Raw genomic sequence first — 14,036 nt, 5'->3', positions numbered from 1 at the left:
AGGGGTAGAGTGAAAGCTATTTAGGGCAGAGGGAGCAGCAAATGCCAAGTCTTGAATGTGGTTTTTATCCCTTTAAAATATTCCTATGTGGAACGCCGGAGAGGGATTATGAGGGTGATACACAGAGACATGACAGAAGAGGCACAGCCGTCTGCACATGAATCTATAGACATGCAATCTCACACACACACACACACACAAGTACAGAAAATCATGTCACACAGATATCAGTACATAGAATTATAGTGTCAAACAGTTCTATGCATGTACACAGAATCTCACCACACACACACCAGAACCAAAAAATAAACAAAAACCAAACAAATCACAATACTCACATATTCAGGAACACAGAAACCCGAAGTAACTAGAAACACATTAGGCAAAAGTATTTCACTCATACTAATATATACATGTAGAAGGAATTACAATGCCCTCCTCACACAGGTTCATAGAATTATGTCACAAAGACACATACGGTATGATATCATCACCAGACACGTTACATAGACCCACATAGGAAAGAATCACATACATGTATACAAAACCACAAAGTGACGTGGACACCTGTCACCCAGGGCAACCACACCCCCTAAAGTAAACTCCACAGATGAGCCCACACACACAGTTCTGGTGCCCACCAAGGCGAGGTCTTTATGGTGGTACAGAGATTAGTGGGTTTCAGAGCCAGTGTGGCTGGCCCAGTCCCTTCCCGTCCCCCAGCCTAGCACAGTTTTATTTATTGAGGGCCCTGTGGGAGGGAGGGGTGAGTGAGACCCTTCTCCCCCTATAGCACCCATCTGGACAGGCAATTCCCTGAAAAACAAAGTGAAAAGTGCCCTTCAGAAAGGGGGTGAATTGGGCTGAGGGAGGAAGGCCTTTTCCTGTGGAAGACCAAGAGTAGCACCATCGTAGAAGGGGGTCTAGGGACACGAGTGGTGGCAGAGAACTGAGGAGTCTTAGCCTCACTCCCCACCTCGAGATACATGGATAGGGCTGTGCGTGTGCCTGTGCGGCTGGGGAAGTCTGGGTTGTGAACCCCCCAAAGGGTGAGGGAGCCCTAGGTTCCCCACATACCTGGGGTAAAATAAAAGTAAATGCATATCTGGAGGGCTGAGGTGGGGAGTCGAGAGAATTTAAGGATATGAGATTGAGAATGGAAAGGTTTGAGCATGAAGTCCACGAGAAGAGAAACCTGGAGTATAGGGATCTTGAGTGGGAAGACTTAAGAGAGTAGGGTCCTAATTGGTGGCTGGGTGGTAAGGGCATCAGCCAGGCACCTAAGGGGTTCTGTTTTTTTTTTAAATTCTATATATACTAGAGGCCCGGTGCATGAAATTTGTGAAAGAGTAGGTCTCCCCCAGGCTGCTGGCACTGGCTTCCCTCTGGCACCCGGGACCTGGGTTTCCCTTGCAGCCCTGGCCTTGTTGGGAAGGACCTCCGGTCTAATTAGGATAGTATGCTTTTATTATTATAATTGATTTCAGAGTGGAAGGGAGAGGGAGAAAGAGAGAAACATCAATGATGAGAGAGAATCATTGATGGGTTGCCTCCTGCACACCCCACACTGGGGATCGAGCCCGCAACCCGGGCATGTGCCCTGATCGGGAATCGAACTGTGACCTGGTTTATAGATTGACGCTCAACCAGTGAGCCACACCAGCCAGACTGGGGTTCAGTTTGATTCCTGGTCAAGGGCAAGTTACCTGGGTTGCAGGTTTGCTCCTTGCTCCTGGTCAGGGCACGTGCAGGAGGCAACCAGTCAATGTGTCTCTCTCACATTGATTCTCTCTCCCCTCTTCTCCCTCCTTTCCACTCTCTCTGAAAAGCCGTGGAAAGAAATATCCTCAGATGAGGATTAAAAGCAAGAAAGAGAGTAGGAATTGGGGCAAGTTGAGTGGAGTGAGAAGACCAAAATAAAGTGAGGTGGTTGGAGTCTGGAATCAGGGAGGCAGGAGTTGTAAGATTCAGAACTAGAGGAATCTATAGGGTGAGGTTCAGATTCTAGAATCAGAAGCATTTGGAGTCCGAGTTCTAGAACCAGAATTTGGGTCTGAAATCAGAGGCAGTTGGCAGCTGTGAGACCTAGCACCAGAAGAATTGATACTAGTAGAGTAAGGACTAGAATTAGAAAAAGCCTGAAGACCAAGTTCTAGAGGGGTTTTGGAGTCATACGATCTAGAATCAAGAGTTGGGAGTTGTAAGGCCTAGAACCAGAGAAATTTAGAAGGCAAGTTCTATAATCAGAAGATGTTTGAAGTCTGGGTTCTAAACTCAGGGTAATTTGGAATAATAAGATCTGGAGTGAGGGGGAATTAGAGACTGTCTAGGACCAAGGGACTTTATAGTATGAGGTCTGGAATCAGACACGTTTGAGGCCAAGTCCTAGAACCAGAGAAAAGGGAGATAGATAATCAGATCTAGAATCAGAGGGCCCTGGAACTTGCAATGTCTAGAGGTTGTGTGGTCTAGAACCAGTGAATGGTAAAGGTCATAAGATCTAGAATAAAAAAGAACTAGAACATAGACTGATGAACAAGAACAGAACCAGAAACAAGGAGGCATCGATCGGACTATCGGGCCTCAGAAGGAGGATAGGGGAGGTTGGGGGGAGGGGGGAGAGATCAACCAAAGGACTTGTGTGCATGCATATGAGCCTATCCAGCGGTTAAGTTCAACAGGGGGTTGGGGCATCCGTGGGGAGGGGTGTGGGATGGGAATGGGGGGATGAGGACAAATATGTGACCCCTTAATCAATAAAGAAATTAAAAAAAAAAAAAAAGAACTAGAGCATGGTGTCCGGTTTTGGAGGTATTGGTTTTAAGATCAAGACATAGAGCCCAGCCGGCATGGCTCAGTGGTTGAATATCCACCTATGACCCAGGAGGTCATGGTTCGATTCCCAATCAAGGCATATGCCCGGGTTGTGGGCTTGATTCCCAGTGTGGGGCATGCAGGAGGCAGCCAACCAATGACTATTTCTCATCAATGATGTTTCTATCTCTCTCCCTCTCCCTTCCTCTCTGAAATCAATAAAAAATATATATTTTTAAAAGACATACAACTCAATTTTCTTCTTTTTGATGAGAAAAGCAAATCTTGAGTGTAGAAAGTTTAAAGGAATGAGCTGGGAATCATGGGATTTAGAAATTAGAAAGTCTGGATTTGGCACCAAATGTGTTACAGATTAGGAAGAGTAGAGCCAATAGGAAGCATGGGGTTGTGAGGTCCAGAATCAGAGAAAACACAGTTGTAAGATCTGGAACCAGCAGGAATTGGAGAGTGTGACATCCAGAACAAAGGAGTTTACAGGGAGAGGTCTAGAACCAGAGAAAGAGCTTGAGTTCTAGAACCAGGGTATTCTAATGGTCAGAGGCTCTAGAGCCAGAGGGAGTTAGAGGTTGTGAGGTCTAGAATCAGACAACTTTGGAGACCATGGGGTATGAAAATAAGAGTTGGAGGTAATGAAGTCCAGAATGAGAAAGAGCAGAAGACAGATCTAGAATCAGAGGGGTTGGGAGGGTGCTAGGCCTACACCAGACCATGTTGGAGGTTGTGCAGTCTGGAAAGAGAAGGTAGGGAGTTGTGCATTCCAGAACCAGAAAGGTCTGAGGTTGTGCAGTCGGGAGCCAAAGACAGTCTGAAATCGTGTGGTCTAGAACTGGAGAAGGCTGGAGGTTGTTTTGTCTGGAAGCAGAGGAAGTTGGAGGCTACACCTAGAATAGATTCAAGAATAAAGTCAGTGACCAGGCAAGGCTGGGGGCAACAGAAGTCCAGAGTGGAGGAGGTAGCCAGGCAGGCAGAGCTAGGTGGCCGCTTGGGAGGCTAAGGGCTCAGTGAGAAATCACTGGGTCGCGGGGAGGTCTGGCCCCGAGGCTCCCCTCCCCATTGAACCCTGAGTGGGGGTGTGAAGATCAGAGTCCCACATTCTTATGGACTCCAGGCGATTCATAGCAATTAAAAACATAGCATGAAAAACAAAAATAACAGAAAGATGGGAAGAAATGTGATTGATTGTGGTTATCAACACACCCCAGGGCCTAGAAACACAGACCCCACCCCCAGCCTCCCACCCCTAATTACCCAAAATGAAGCCAAGAGAGTTGGAGAAAGAAATGAGGTAACCAGTATTAAGAACCCCAAGGGAAGTCCTGAGAGACAGAGGAGGAAGGGGCCAGAGACCGCCCTCCCAGAGGTCACTGGGCTGAGACCACCCCAAAGAGCCCCCGGCTGGGGGAGGGGGACAGGGGTGACGACTGAGGTAGGCCCGAGGTGGGCAGGGGCCACTGTTCATTGGCTGCCAGCTTGGAGTGTGGTTGAGGTCCTTTCTGGGAAGAAGAGAGATGGGAAGAGGAGCCGGCTCAGTGGGCCTGGGTCAAGCTTGTCATCGGCTGGAAGTGGCTTTTGGGTTGGGTGGCGTCCTCATCCGAGTAGAGACAGAGCAGTGAAGGGCCCAGGCCTGTGGCGGAAGAGAGAAGGTAAACCGGTGGGGAATTACCACCCCCACCCGTCAGCCCTTCTTGGCAGTTAAAGTGGGTGGTGAGGCAGGCACTCCTGGATTCAGATGGCAGTGAAGTCTTGGGCAAGTTCTGCTTCTCAGGTGTCCAGGACATTTAGGACAGTAGGTAAGGAGCCAGGCTCTACCTGAGTTTGAATCCAGGCTCTGCTGTTTACTTGCTGTGTGACCTGGGGCAAGTGGCTCGACCTCTCGGTGTCTCAGTTACCTCATCTGTACAATGGGCTCATAACAGTGCCTCTCTCCCAAGACTGGCGTGAGGAGTGAATGAGTGAATCCACGTGAAGTGCTCTGAACAGTAACTAGTGCTGTTGCTGCCTGGAAAACCGAGATACTTCTGTCTGCCTCATTCACTGAGCACTGGACAAGACATGCCTCTAAGGTTCATCTTCATAGAAAAGAAACAGCATGTGGCCAGTCGGTTACTGAATTTCCCCAGAGCAAACAGGATGTGGGGGGTGGGGAGAGGGTATGAGAGCTGTGCACGTGGCTGTGTTCCAGGAAGATCCCCCTAGCCTAGACAAAGGGAGGTGGAGACAGCTAGAAAAGGCCTCAGCCCATTTTTTTTTTTTTTAAATAACCCAATAGGAGACCATAAGACCCAGGCGACATTCGGAATAGGTTGTAAACTCCACAGTACTCAGCCGATGAGTACTCGCGCAATAGGATAAATACTGCCTGTGCTAGCGAATTCCAGTGTGCCTGCCTCAGCGGGCAGCTCCCCACCCTCGGGTCTGTCATCTGAATTCGGACAGGTGAGCACCGGGGACACAGCAGCGAACAGGATGGATGAAACGCCATAACCTTGTGGGGCTGGCATTCCAGTTCGGGGAGTCCATTAGGTCATGTATGTAAATTTAGCACACATCTTGGCAGGGTGAGTGTTAGATAAATGTTAGCTCTTCCTTTACAAATGTATACTGACGATCTGCTCTGGGCCCAGCCACTGGCCAGCCTGCCCACACAGCAGTGACCAAGACGGGCCTGGCCCTTGCCTTCACAGGGCTCACACCCACAGGCAGAGGGAGAAGGCGGCCGGTTACCAAATAGCTACCCAAACCCCTATGTAAATAGGGTCTGTGATGAGTGCTATGAGCCCTGAAAGGATGCAGTCAGTCCTGGCCTGTTTGGCTCAGTGGATAGAGCGTTGGCCTTCAGACCTCAGGGTCCCAGGTTCAATTCCGGTCAAGGGCATGTACCTCGGTTGCAGGCTCCTCCCTGGTTGGTGTGCGTGCAGGAGGCAACCAGTCGATGTGTTTCTCTCACATTGATATTTCTCTCTCTTTCCCTCTCTCCCACTCTCTCTAAAAATAAATGGAAAAAAAGAAGGAAAAAATCCTTAAGTGAGGTTTTAAAAATAATAATAATAATTTAAAAAAAACTTAAAAATAAAGGATGCAGTCATTAGGCAAAGAATAGATGGAAAAGCATTTCAGGTACCCAGATCAGCACATGCAAAGGCCCTGAGGCAGCCTCCACAAGCAAGATGATTTAAAAGTCATTGCAATGCCCCTACAGAGGCCCTGTGTAATCTGCCTTACACCTCTCTCCCCTCCTCTCTCTGTTCCCACACACTGGTCTTATTTCCCCCAAATAAGACAGATGCACCCCCACCCCAGACCTTTGTATTCACCGTTCCCTCCCTCTGGAACGCTCTACCCCCAGAAACTGTCACGGCTCCCTCACCTCCATCAGGATTTTGTTCAAACGTCACCTTCTCAAGGAGACCGTGCCTAATCATAAAATTGAAATCCCCCCACCCCGGACTCCCTTTCCCTTTGTATGCATTATTTTCTCCAGTAGCACTTCTTGTCTCCTGCACGCTTTACTGTATTTGTTTCTTCGTTCTGTGGACGGAAAAAGGCCACATGCTGACCTGACTAGCTCAGGGGAGGCCTGCATGGCAGTCTTGCAAACTCAGAGACCTAAAGTAACCACAAAGGATGGTCTGAAATGAAAACTAACTAAAAGCGGTTATGGTGGCTCGTCATGTCCTAGGCCTGTATCTTCCCTGACAAGGTCAACCTTTACCTTAACGGAGCCCATTGTCCTTTTGCATCTATGGTAACATATAAAGAAATGTCAGGGTAACTTGTAACTGCCCTGTTTTCCAGACTCCTCAGGGCACAACCTAATGCCCTGGGTGCCAGAACAGAGACCACAAATTCCTTCCTTGTTATTGTTATCACGTTAATTATTGACGGTTAACTATCCTGCACCCACCTAAGTAAAAGAAGTATGCCTATCATTTTACTTTCTATCCAATCCCAGAGGTGTTCCCCGCCCCCCCCCCCCCCCCCCGCGCCCCCTTTGCTTTCTCCTGCCTCTCTAATCTATCACCAATGGATTTCATGTAACCCACTTACACTCTTCCTTTTAATGTAATGTATAAAACAAGGTGGAAAACCACCATTCTCCGGAGCATTATCCCAATACCTTGAGATTTTGCTTCCTGGCAATTGTCATGAGTTTGGCTCAAACTCACAAAAATTCTTGACAGGTTTGCTCTAGCCCAGTGGTCGGCAAACTCATTAGTCAACAGAGCCAAATATCAACAGTACAACGATTGAAATTTCTTTTGAGAGCCAAATTTTTTAAACTTAAACTTCTTCCAACGCCACTTCTTCAACATAGACTCGCCCAGGCCGTGGTATTTTGTGGAAGAGCCACACTCAAGGGGCCAAAGAGCCGCAGGTGGCTCGCGAGCCGCAGTTTGCCGACCAAGGCCCTAGCCAGTTTTGCTCAGTGGATAGAGCGCCAGCCGGCGGACTGAAGGGTCCCAGGTTCCATTCGGGTCAAGGGCACATGCCCTGGGTTGTGGGCTTGATCCCTGGTGGGGGACTTGCAGGAGGCAGCTGATCAATGACTCTCATCATTGATGTTTCTCTCTCGCCCTCTCCCTTCCTCTCTGAAATCAATAAAAATATATTTTTAAAAAACTTGACAGGTTTGAATGTTTTTAGGTTAACAATTCGGAACCGTCTCCCTCACTAGAATGTCAGCTCTGCAAAGGCAGAGATTGCTGTGTTTTGTTCATAGCGTGTCTCTGGCTGCTAGGACCGTGTCCGGCATTTCCTGTGTGTTCTCTCTATATACACATTTGTTACGTGTATAAAAGGACAGAATGACTCAAAAGACAGTAACTGTGGCTGAAACAGAGGATGTGAAGCAGAGTGTGGTCTGGGATGAGGCAGCAGTCGGACCCCGGAGACTTGTCTCTCTGAAGGGCACTAGGGGGCCACGGAAGGATTCGGAGCAGAGGCAGCCAGGGTCAGCTGGGTGCTTTGAAAAGGCCTCTCTGGCCGATGCCTGGAGGTTTCAGGCGGAGCTCCGGCTGCTGGCAGCTGTGCCGGAAGATGGTGTAATAGTTCACAGGCCGGAGAGCAGGTTGTCCCGCTCGCTGCCCTCTGCGGAGGTGCGTGGAAGCAGCGTGGCACTGAGGCAGGCGTTTAAGTGTTTACTATAAAACAGGGCTCGTGCTAAACCTGTCCCGTGTCACGGGTCCTCCAGCCTCTCCCTGAGGTAAATGGATGGGGTGGGGGTGGAACTGAGACTCCAGAAGCAAAAATTGTTTCCCCTAACCACACAGCTGGTAATGACTGAGGTGTGACTCAGCCCCACCGCGTAATCAGACACAGGCCTCAGGAGGTCTAGGCGTGGGGCTGGGCCCAGATTCCATGCCTCCCTCAGGCCGCCCCTCCCACCTCGTCCCCCCCAGAGCCCCTGAGAGGAGGGAGGGGCTGCATATTTCCAGCAAGGTCACCTCCAGGCACTGACAGCTGCCCATCACCTTCAGGCTTGCCTCACCCCTTTTTCAGGCCCCAGGCACCTCCCCTCCCAGAGGGGACCCAGAGCGTCTGCAGAGCTGGGCTGCTACTCACCCAGGGGCTCATTCAGTTCCAGGAGGTGGGTGCTGGGATCCTGCTGCCTCCCTGGGGCCGGTCCTGTCAGGAGGAAATTCTGCAGGGCAGAGACAAAACCAGCATCATCATATCACTATCCTAGGAGGCAGGATGGTGCAGTGGTTAAGGGCACTGTGGGGTTCAGTGGCTGCTCATCAGCTGTGTGACTTTGGGAAGTCACCGTCCCAGACCCCCTCCGCATGTCCCTCCAGCCTCGTGGCCCCCTCTGTGCCCAGCAGGCTGTGTGTGGACTCCATCAATGCGCAACCGCGCTCTGAGTGTTCCTGTTGGGTTCATGCAATGGGAGATGCCGGCAGGTGGGAGGAGGGAGAGGAGGGTGTTTGATGTTCCAGCTGCTGGGTCATTGTGGGTTGGCTGTGTCCCTCCACAGAAGGTTTCTGCTCTTATGAGGCAGAGACCCCCTTCTCCAAGATCCAGTTGTTAGGGGCAAGAATAGGGTATTGGGGACTAGCCAGGGTTATTAATCATGCTCTGTTAACCATGATTGCCTTGTGTTGGTTAAAGAAAGGACATTCTGACCTGGTTGGGAGTTGTATGCCCCAGGGACCTGGGAGTCAACCTTGGAATGCGGTCCATTCTCATGGAAAGAGTAACACCCTTGTTGCCCAAACAGTGGAGTCCCACCCCAGCCTGCAATCCCTGCTTCCCCACGTAATCCTGTCCTACCCAATGTGAGCAGCTGGCTTAGGGGGGCTGCGGAGCAGATTCTTGTGGGTGACCTGCTGCTCCCCCATGCTGCCGGCAGGATTGGAATAAACACTCATGTATGTTCAACCCTGTCCCTGCTGAATTGGCTCAAGCAGCGACAGGCAACATGGACCCATTGATTGGACCCAGTGACCATCCCCTGCTCTGTGCCTTCAGGCGAGGGGTGGTGCCAGCTCCCTACACTGCACCAGCCCTTGCTGCCCACACCATTGCCAACAGTCCTGTTAGATTCTCCTCAACACCCCCTGTGAGCGTGCCGGTTCTTGCCCAGCCGGTAACGGATGCAGTTACCTAAACTCCCCATTGTAAGTGTGGGTGACGATGGTGATATTTCAAGAATGGTCATGGGGATTGAATAATTTAATCATGCAAGGCGTTAGTGCAGGCAGTGTCTGGCCTGGGGTAGGCACTCATAAATATAAGCTATTGGTATTACCCATCACACGCCTCATGTCCAAACAGCCCTGTTGGGCGAGGAGCCAGAGAGCTCTTCTGTGGGCAGTAGGGAGCCATGGACGGTCCTGGGGGGAGGCCTTGTGGAGGTCACACAGTCTAGGCTGGTTCTTAGAAAGGGTTGCTGTGGTGCAGAATTAACAACCAGGGCCAGACGAGGCAGGGAGAATGCAGGGGAAGGGATGCTGTTCTCGTGTGCTTTGCTTTTCTGTCCCATTTATCTATTGCCCGCTGAGGATCAGTGAAGGGCCTGGTTTTCTTTTGCTTCTCATGGCAGTCCTGTGAGATGTAACTCTCCCACTTTCCAGATGAGGAAACTGAGGCTCAGATTGGGGACATCACCTGCCCAAGGTCTCAGTCACTAGGTGGCTGACCGGAACCCAAGTCAGTCAGGCTTCAGTGTCTGTACACTTAACACTACACGAATCATCCAAGGCCAAAACCTGCTCTAGGTTTGAAAGGGGGCCTACAGGGGCAGATACTAACCCTTGTCATTTCCCCCTTCCCCTGCTTAAGTGTCTTCTTAGTACTTCCTTCCAACTTACCTAAATGTCCAAAGCCCTTTCATACCCCTCACCTGAGCTAAAATATCAAGGTCCTAGCTCCAGCTGGGTTACCGACCTTCTCTCTGACTATCGGCCCTGCCCCCTCTGGTTCTCCCATCCATAGAAGAGCAAGCTTAAGCCTGCTGGGTTCTGAGGGCCAGAGAACCCCACAAATCCCCACACATACCAGGCTGAGAGGAGGCAGTAGGAAGTTTTCGGGTCTTAGGCTAGGGGACCGTTTAGGGGGTCTCACCCCCAGCAGCTCCGCCCCCTCGGCCTCATCCTCCGAGCTCTGGGCCAAGGTCCTGGAGGAAAACAGGCAAGAATCTCAGAACACAGCAAACATGGGCAGGTGTGGGCCCTGGTGTGAGTAGATGGTGAGTATTCATTCCCTCCCCCAAGCACCTATTTATCTTCTCATCCATCCACCTGCCCATTCATCCATCCACCCCTCCATCCATTGATTCATCCATCCATCCACCAATCTATCTTCCCATTCATCTAGCCAATGATCCATCACCCACCCACACAACCTCCATCTATCTATCCTTCCATTCATTCACATATCTATCCATCCACTCACTCACCCACTTACCATCCATCCATCATCTATCCCTCCACCTACTATATTCATTAATTTCCTCCCTCCCTCATTTTAACAAGTTTTTAAAAATATATATATATTTTCATTGATTTCAGAGAGGAAGGGAGAGAGAGAGAGAGAGAGAGATAGAAACATCAATGATGAGAGAGAATCATCGATCAGCTGCCTCCTGCACGCCCCACACCGGGGACCGAGCCCACAACCTGGGCATATGTCCCGACTGGGAATCGAACCGTGACCCCCCTGGTTCACAGGTTGACCCTCAACCACTGAGCCACGCCGGCTGCGCTTAACAAGTTTTTATTAGGCACCCGCTGTGTACCCAGTGTTAAGCTGGGAGCCTTGGGGAATGCTGAGATGTATGCATAAAAGCCTCACATGGACAGTAGAGGCCACTCTGGAGACCAACTGGGCATGTGCCCACAGCGTGGAAAGCCAAAGCTTGAGTATTAGGAATCTAACGTCTTTGGAAGAGGGACACGGGCCCTCTGACATTACATGAAAAGTATGTGTCTCCATGTGTATGTCCATTTTCTTGGGAAAGAGTCCATAGTTTTCAATAGATTCTCAAAGGAATTAGAAACTTAGCTCTAGACAGTGTCTCTGACATTGTGGCGAGTCCTCTTAACTGTGACAAAAACCGTCAGGAGGCCAGATACAAATATGTCCCAAAGGAGGGGCCTGGTTGACGGGTGGGCTTGGACTAGACGGTGAGCACGGTGAAGTGCACTCCAGGGGGAGGGCACGGCCTAGGCAAAGGCATAGAGGCCGGGACAAGCATGCCACACGGGGCTCACTGTGGGTACGGCCTGGGCAGGGCAGTGTAGGAGGGCTGCTGAGAATGAGGCCGGAGCAAGACGGGGGCTCAGGGACCCTCCACTCTCCCTTGGGATCCCTCCTCTACTGTGGCTCACCTCTTCCGAGCCCCAGCCCTGGATGGGCCGGAGGTGTCCCTTCTGGAAGGGCTGGAGCAGCTCAGCCGGGGGTCACTCCCCCAGCGGGGCAGCAGGGAGGGCTCAGGAGTTGGGGGAGACAGGCCGTGGAAGCTCCGAGCGCGAGGCCGGGGGGCCACCCCCAGGGGTCTGTGGTAGAGCCTGGGCAGGTGCTCACTGGAGCTGAGCTGGAAGTCATCGTCCATGGAGATGTAGGGGGCCAGCATCTCCAAATCCAGGGCATCGACGTCCTGCGGAGGGCAGCGGGGGGTTAGAGCAGGAGCCGTGGCCTCGGATGGGCCTGGGCTGGAGTCCCAGCTCCACCACTTCAGAGCTGTGTGCCTGCGTTCTGAGCTTCAGGGTTCCCGTCTGTAAAGTGGGTATAAGGACGCTGTGGTAACCAGTCGCCAACATGGCCCCCGAGGATCTTCTCGTCTTGGTGCTCACGCCCTAGTGGAGTCCCTGGCACAGTGACTAGGGTTGCCTTGGGAACAATAGGTTTTTGACGAGATGAGGGTGTGTGACTTCCAACATTAGGCTATAAAGACACCATGGCTTTTGTTGCCCTCTCTTTCTCGGATCACTTGCTCTGGGGCAGTGGTCGGCAAACTCATTAGTCAACAGAGCCAAATATCAACAGTACAACGACTGAAATTTCTTTTGAGAGACAAATTATTTAAACTTGAACTTCTTCTAACGCCACTTCTTCAAAATAGACTCTCCCAGGCCGTGGTGTTTTGTGGAAGAGCCACACTCAAGGGGCCAAAGAGCCGCATGTAGCTCGCGAGCCGCCATTTGCCGACCACTGCTCTGGGGAAAGCCGTGTCGTGAGCAGCCCTACGGAGAGGCCCACTTTGCCAACAGCCAGCGAGTGACCTTGGAAATGAATTGTCTAGTCTAGTCAAGCCTTCAAATGACTGCAACCCTGGATGACCTCTTGACTGCAATCTCGTGAGAGACCCTGAGCCAAAGCCACCCAGCTAAGTGGCTTCCAGACTCCTGACCCTCAGAAATTATGTGAGGTAATACATGATTCCTGGGGTTTTTTAAAGTATATTTTTATTGGTTTCAGAGAGGACGGGAGAGGGAGAGAAGAGAGAAACATGAATGATGAGAGAGAATCATCAATCAGCTGCCTCCTGCACACCCCCGCTGGGGATCGAGCCCACAACCCGGGCATGTGCCCTGACCAGGAATTGAACCGTGACCTCCTGGTTCATAGGCCGACGTTTAATCCCTGAGCCACTCTGGCCAGGCACACAATTGGTTTTTAAAATTTCTAATGTATAAGGTAACGTGATCCAGAAGTAGATTACACGTAAGATCTTGGTACTGAGGGTGCAGTACTGCTGTAACAAAGCCCACGGCCCCGAAGAGCCCGGGAGAGAAGACCTAGGTTGCCTTGAAAAAATGTTAGTAAAAACCAAAGCCAGGAGGAGCGTGCCGGGGAGGGCTTCAGGGGAAGTGAGGGGCATGTTCTTTGAAAACGGAGGAGAGGGGATTTTTGATGTGTAGTGTTTGAAAGTTTAGCAACACTGCCACCTGCAGTTGTGTGGAAAGCAAAAAAAAAAACAAAAAAAAACGTAACTAGTGACCTGGGTGATCTAGCTAAGGAGATTTCTAGCCAGACTGTCGAAGGAGGTGCCCGATTTCTTCTTGCTACTTGGAGTAGAAGGCAAGAGGAGAGAGAAGTTAAAGAAAGAAATGTTGCCCTAGCCAGTTTTGCTCAGTGGATAGAGCGTCGACCTTCGGACTGAAGGGACCTGGGTTTGATTTCGGTCAAGGGCACATGCCAGGGTTGCGGGCTCGATCCCCAGTGGGGGGCATGCGGGAGGCAGCCGATCAATGATTCTCTCTCATCATTGATGTTTCTAGCTCTCTCTCCTTCTCCCTTCCTCTCTGAAATCAATAAGAACAGATTTAAAAAAGAAAGAAGGAAATGTTAAACATGAAGGAGCTGGGACTTGAAAATCTTGAGAATTCTCCATCTCCCTGCATACTGCAGAATTAACTTTACCCCAAAAGAGGTTTGGCCTTTGACCTGGCACCTGGGAGGTCACATAGAAACCAATGGAATTCCCTGAGTGATAGGTGTGTCTTTGCTGTTCATGGTGGGCCCCTGGGACCAGGACCATGCCTGATGGTTTACGCTAACACGATGACTCAGGGTGAGGGCTGGCTATGCCAGGAATGTCAACCAACAACCATGTGCATGAGTTTGGAAGTGGCTCCTCTACAGCCCCAGGTGCCTGCAGCCTTGACTGAGAGCTTGACTCCAGCCTCATGAGACACTCTGAGCAAAAACCACCGTCTAAGCAGCTCCCAGATCCCTGATTCTCAGGAACGGTGTGACGT

At 50.7% G+C, this 14,036-nt stretch overlaps 1 protein-coding gene across 2 annotated transcripts in view; it reads right to left on the bottom strand.

The window, feature by feature from the left end:
* Positions 1 to 4,267: 4,267 nt before the first annotated feature.
* Positions 4,268 to 14,036, bottom strand: part of HIF3A (hypoxia inducible factor 3 subunit alpha) — a 29,414-nt gene continuing 19,645 nt past the window's right edge. For both annotated transcript variants that reach the window (XM_054710808.1, XM_054710807.1), the window contains 4 exons: positions 11,664 to 11,932; positions 10,333 to 10,450; positions 8,398 to 8,476; positions 4,268 to 4,459 (listed from right to left, as the gene is read on the bottom strand). In XM_054710808.1, coding sequence (XP_054566783.1) covers positions 4,362 to 4,459; positions 8,398 to 8,476; positions 10,333 to 10,450; positions 11,664 to 11,932 — 564 coding nt within the window. In that variant the 3' untranslated portion in view covers positions 4,268 to 4,361. The remainder of the gene's footprint in view (positions 4,460 to 8,397; positions 8,477 to 10,332; positions 10,451 to 11,663; positions 11,933 to 14,036) is intronic.

Source organism: Eptesicus fuscus, chromosome 21 (genome assembly GCF_027574615.1).
Source record: "Eptesicus fuscus isolate TK198812 chromosome 21, DD_ASM_mEF_20220401, whole genome shotgun sequence".
NCBI classification, from domain to species: Eukaryota; Metazoa; Chordata; class Mammalia; order Chiroptera; family Vespertilionidae; genus Eptesicus; species Eptesicus fuscus.
Note: the sequence above shows the minus strand (reverse complement) of the source record. Positions and strands in the feature narration are given on the sequence as shown.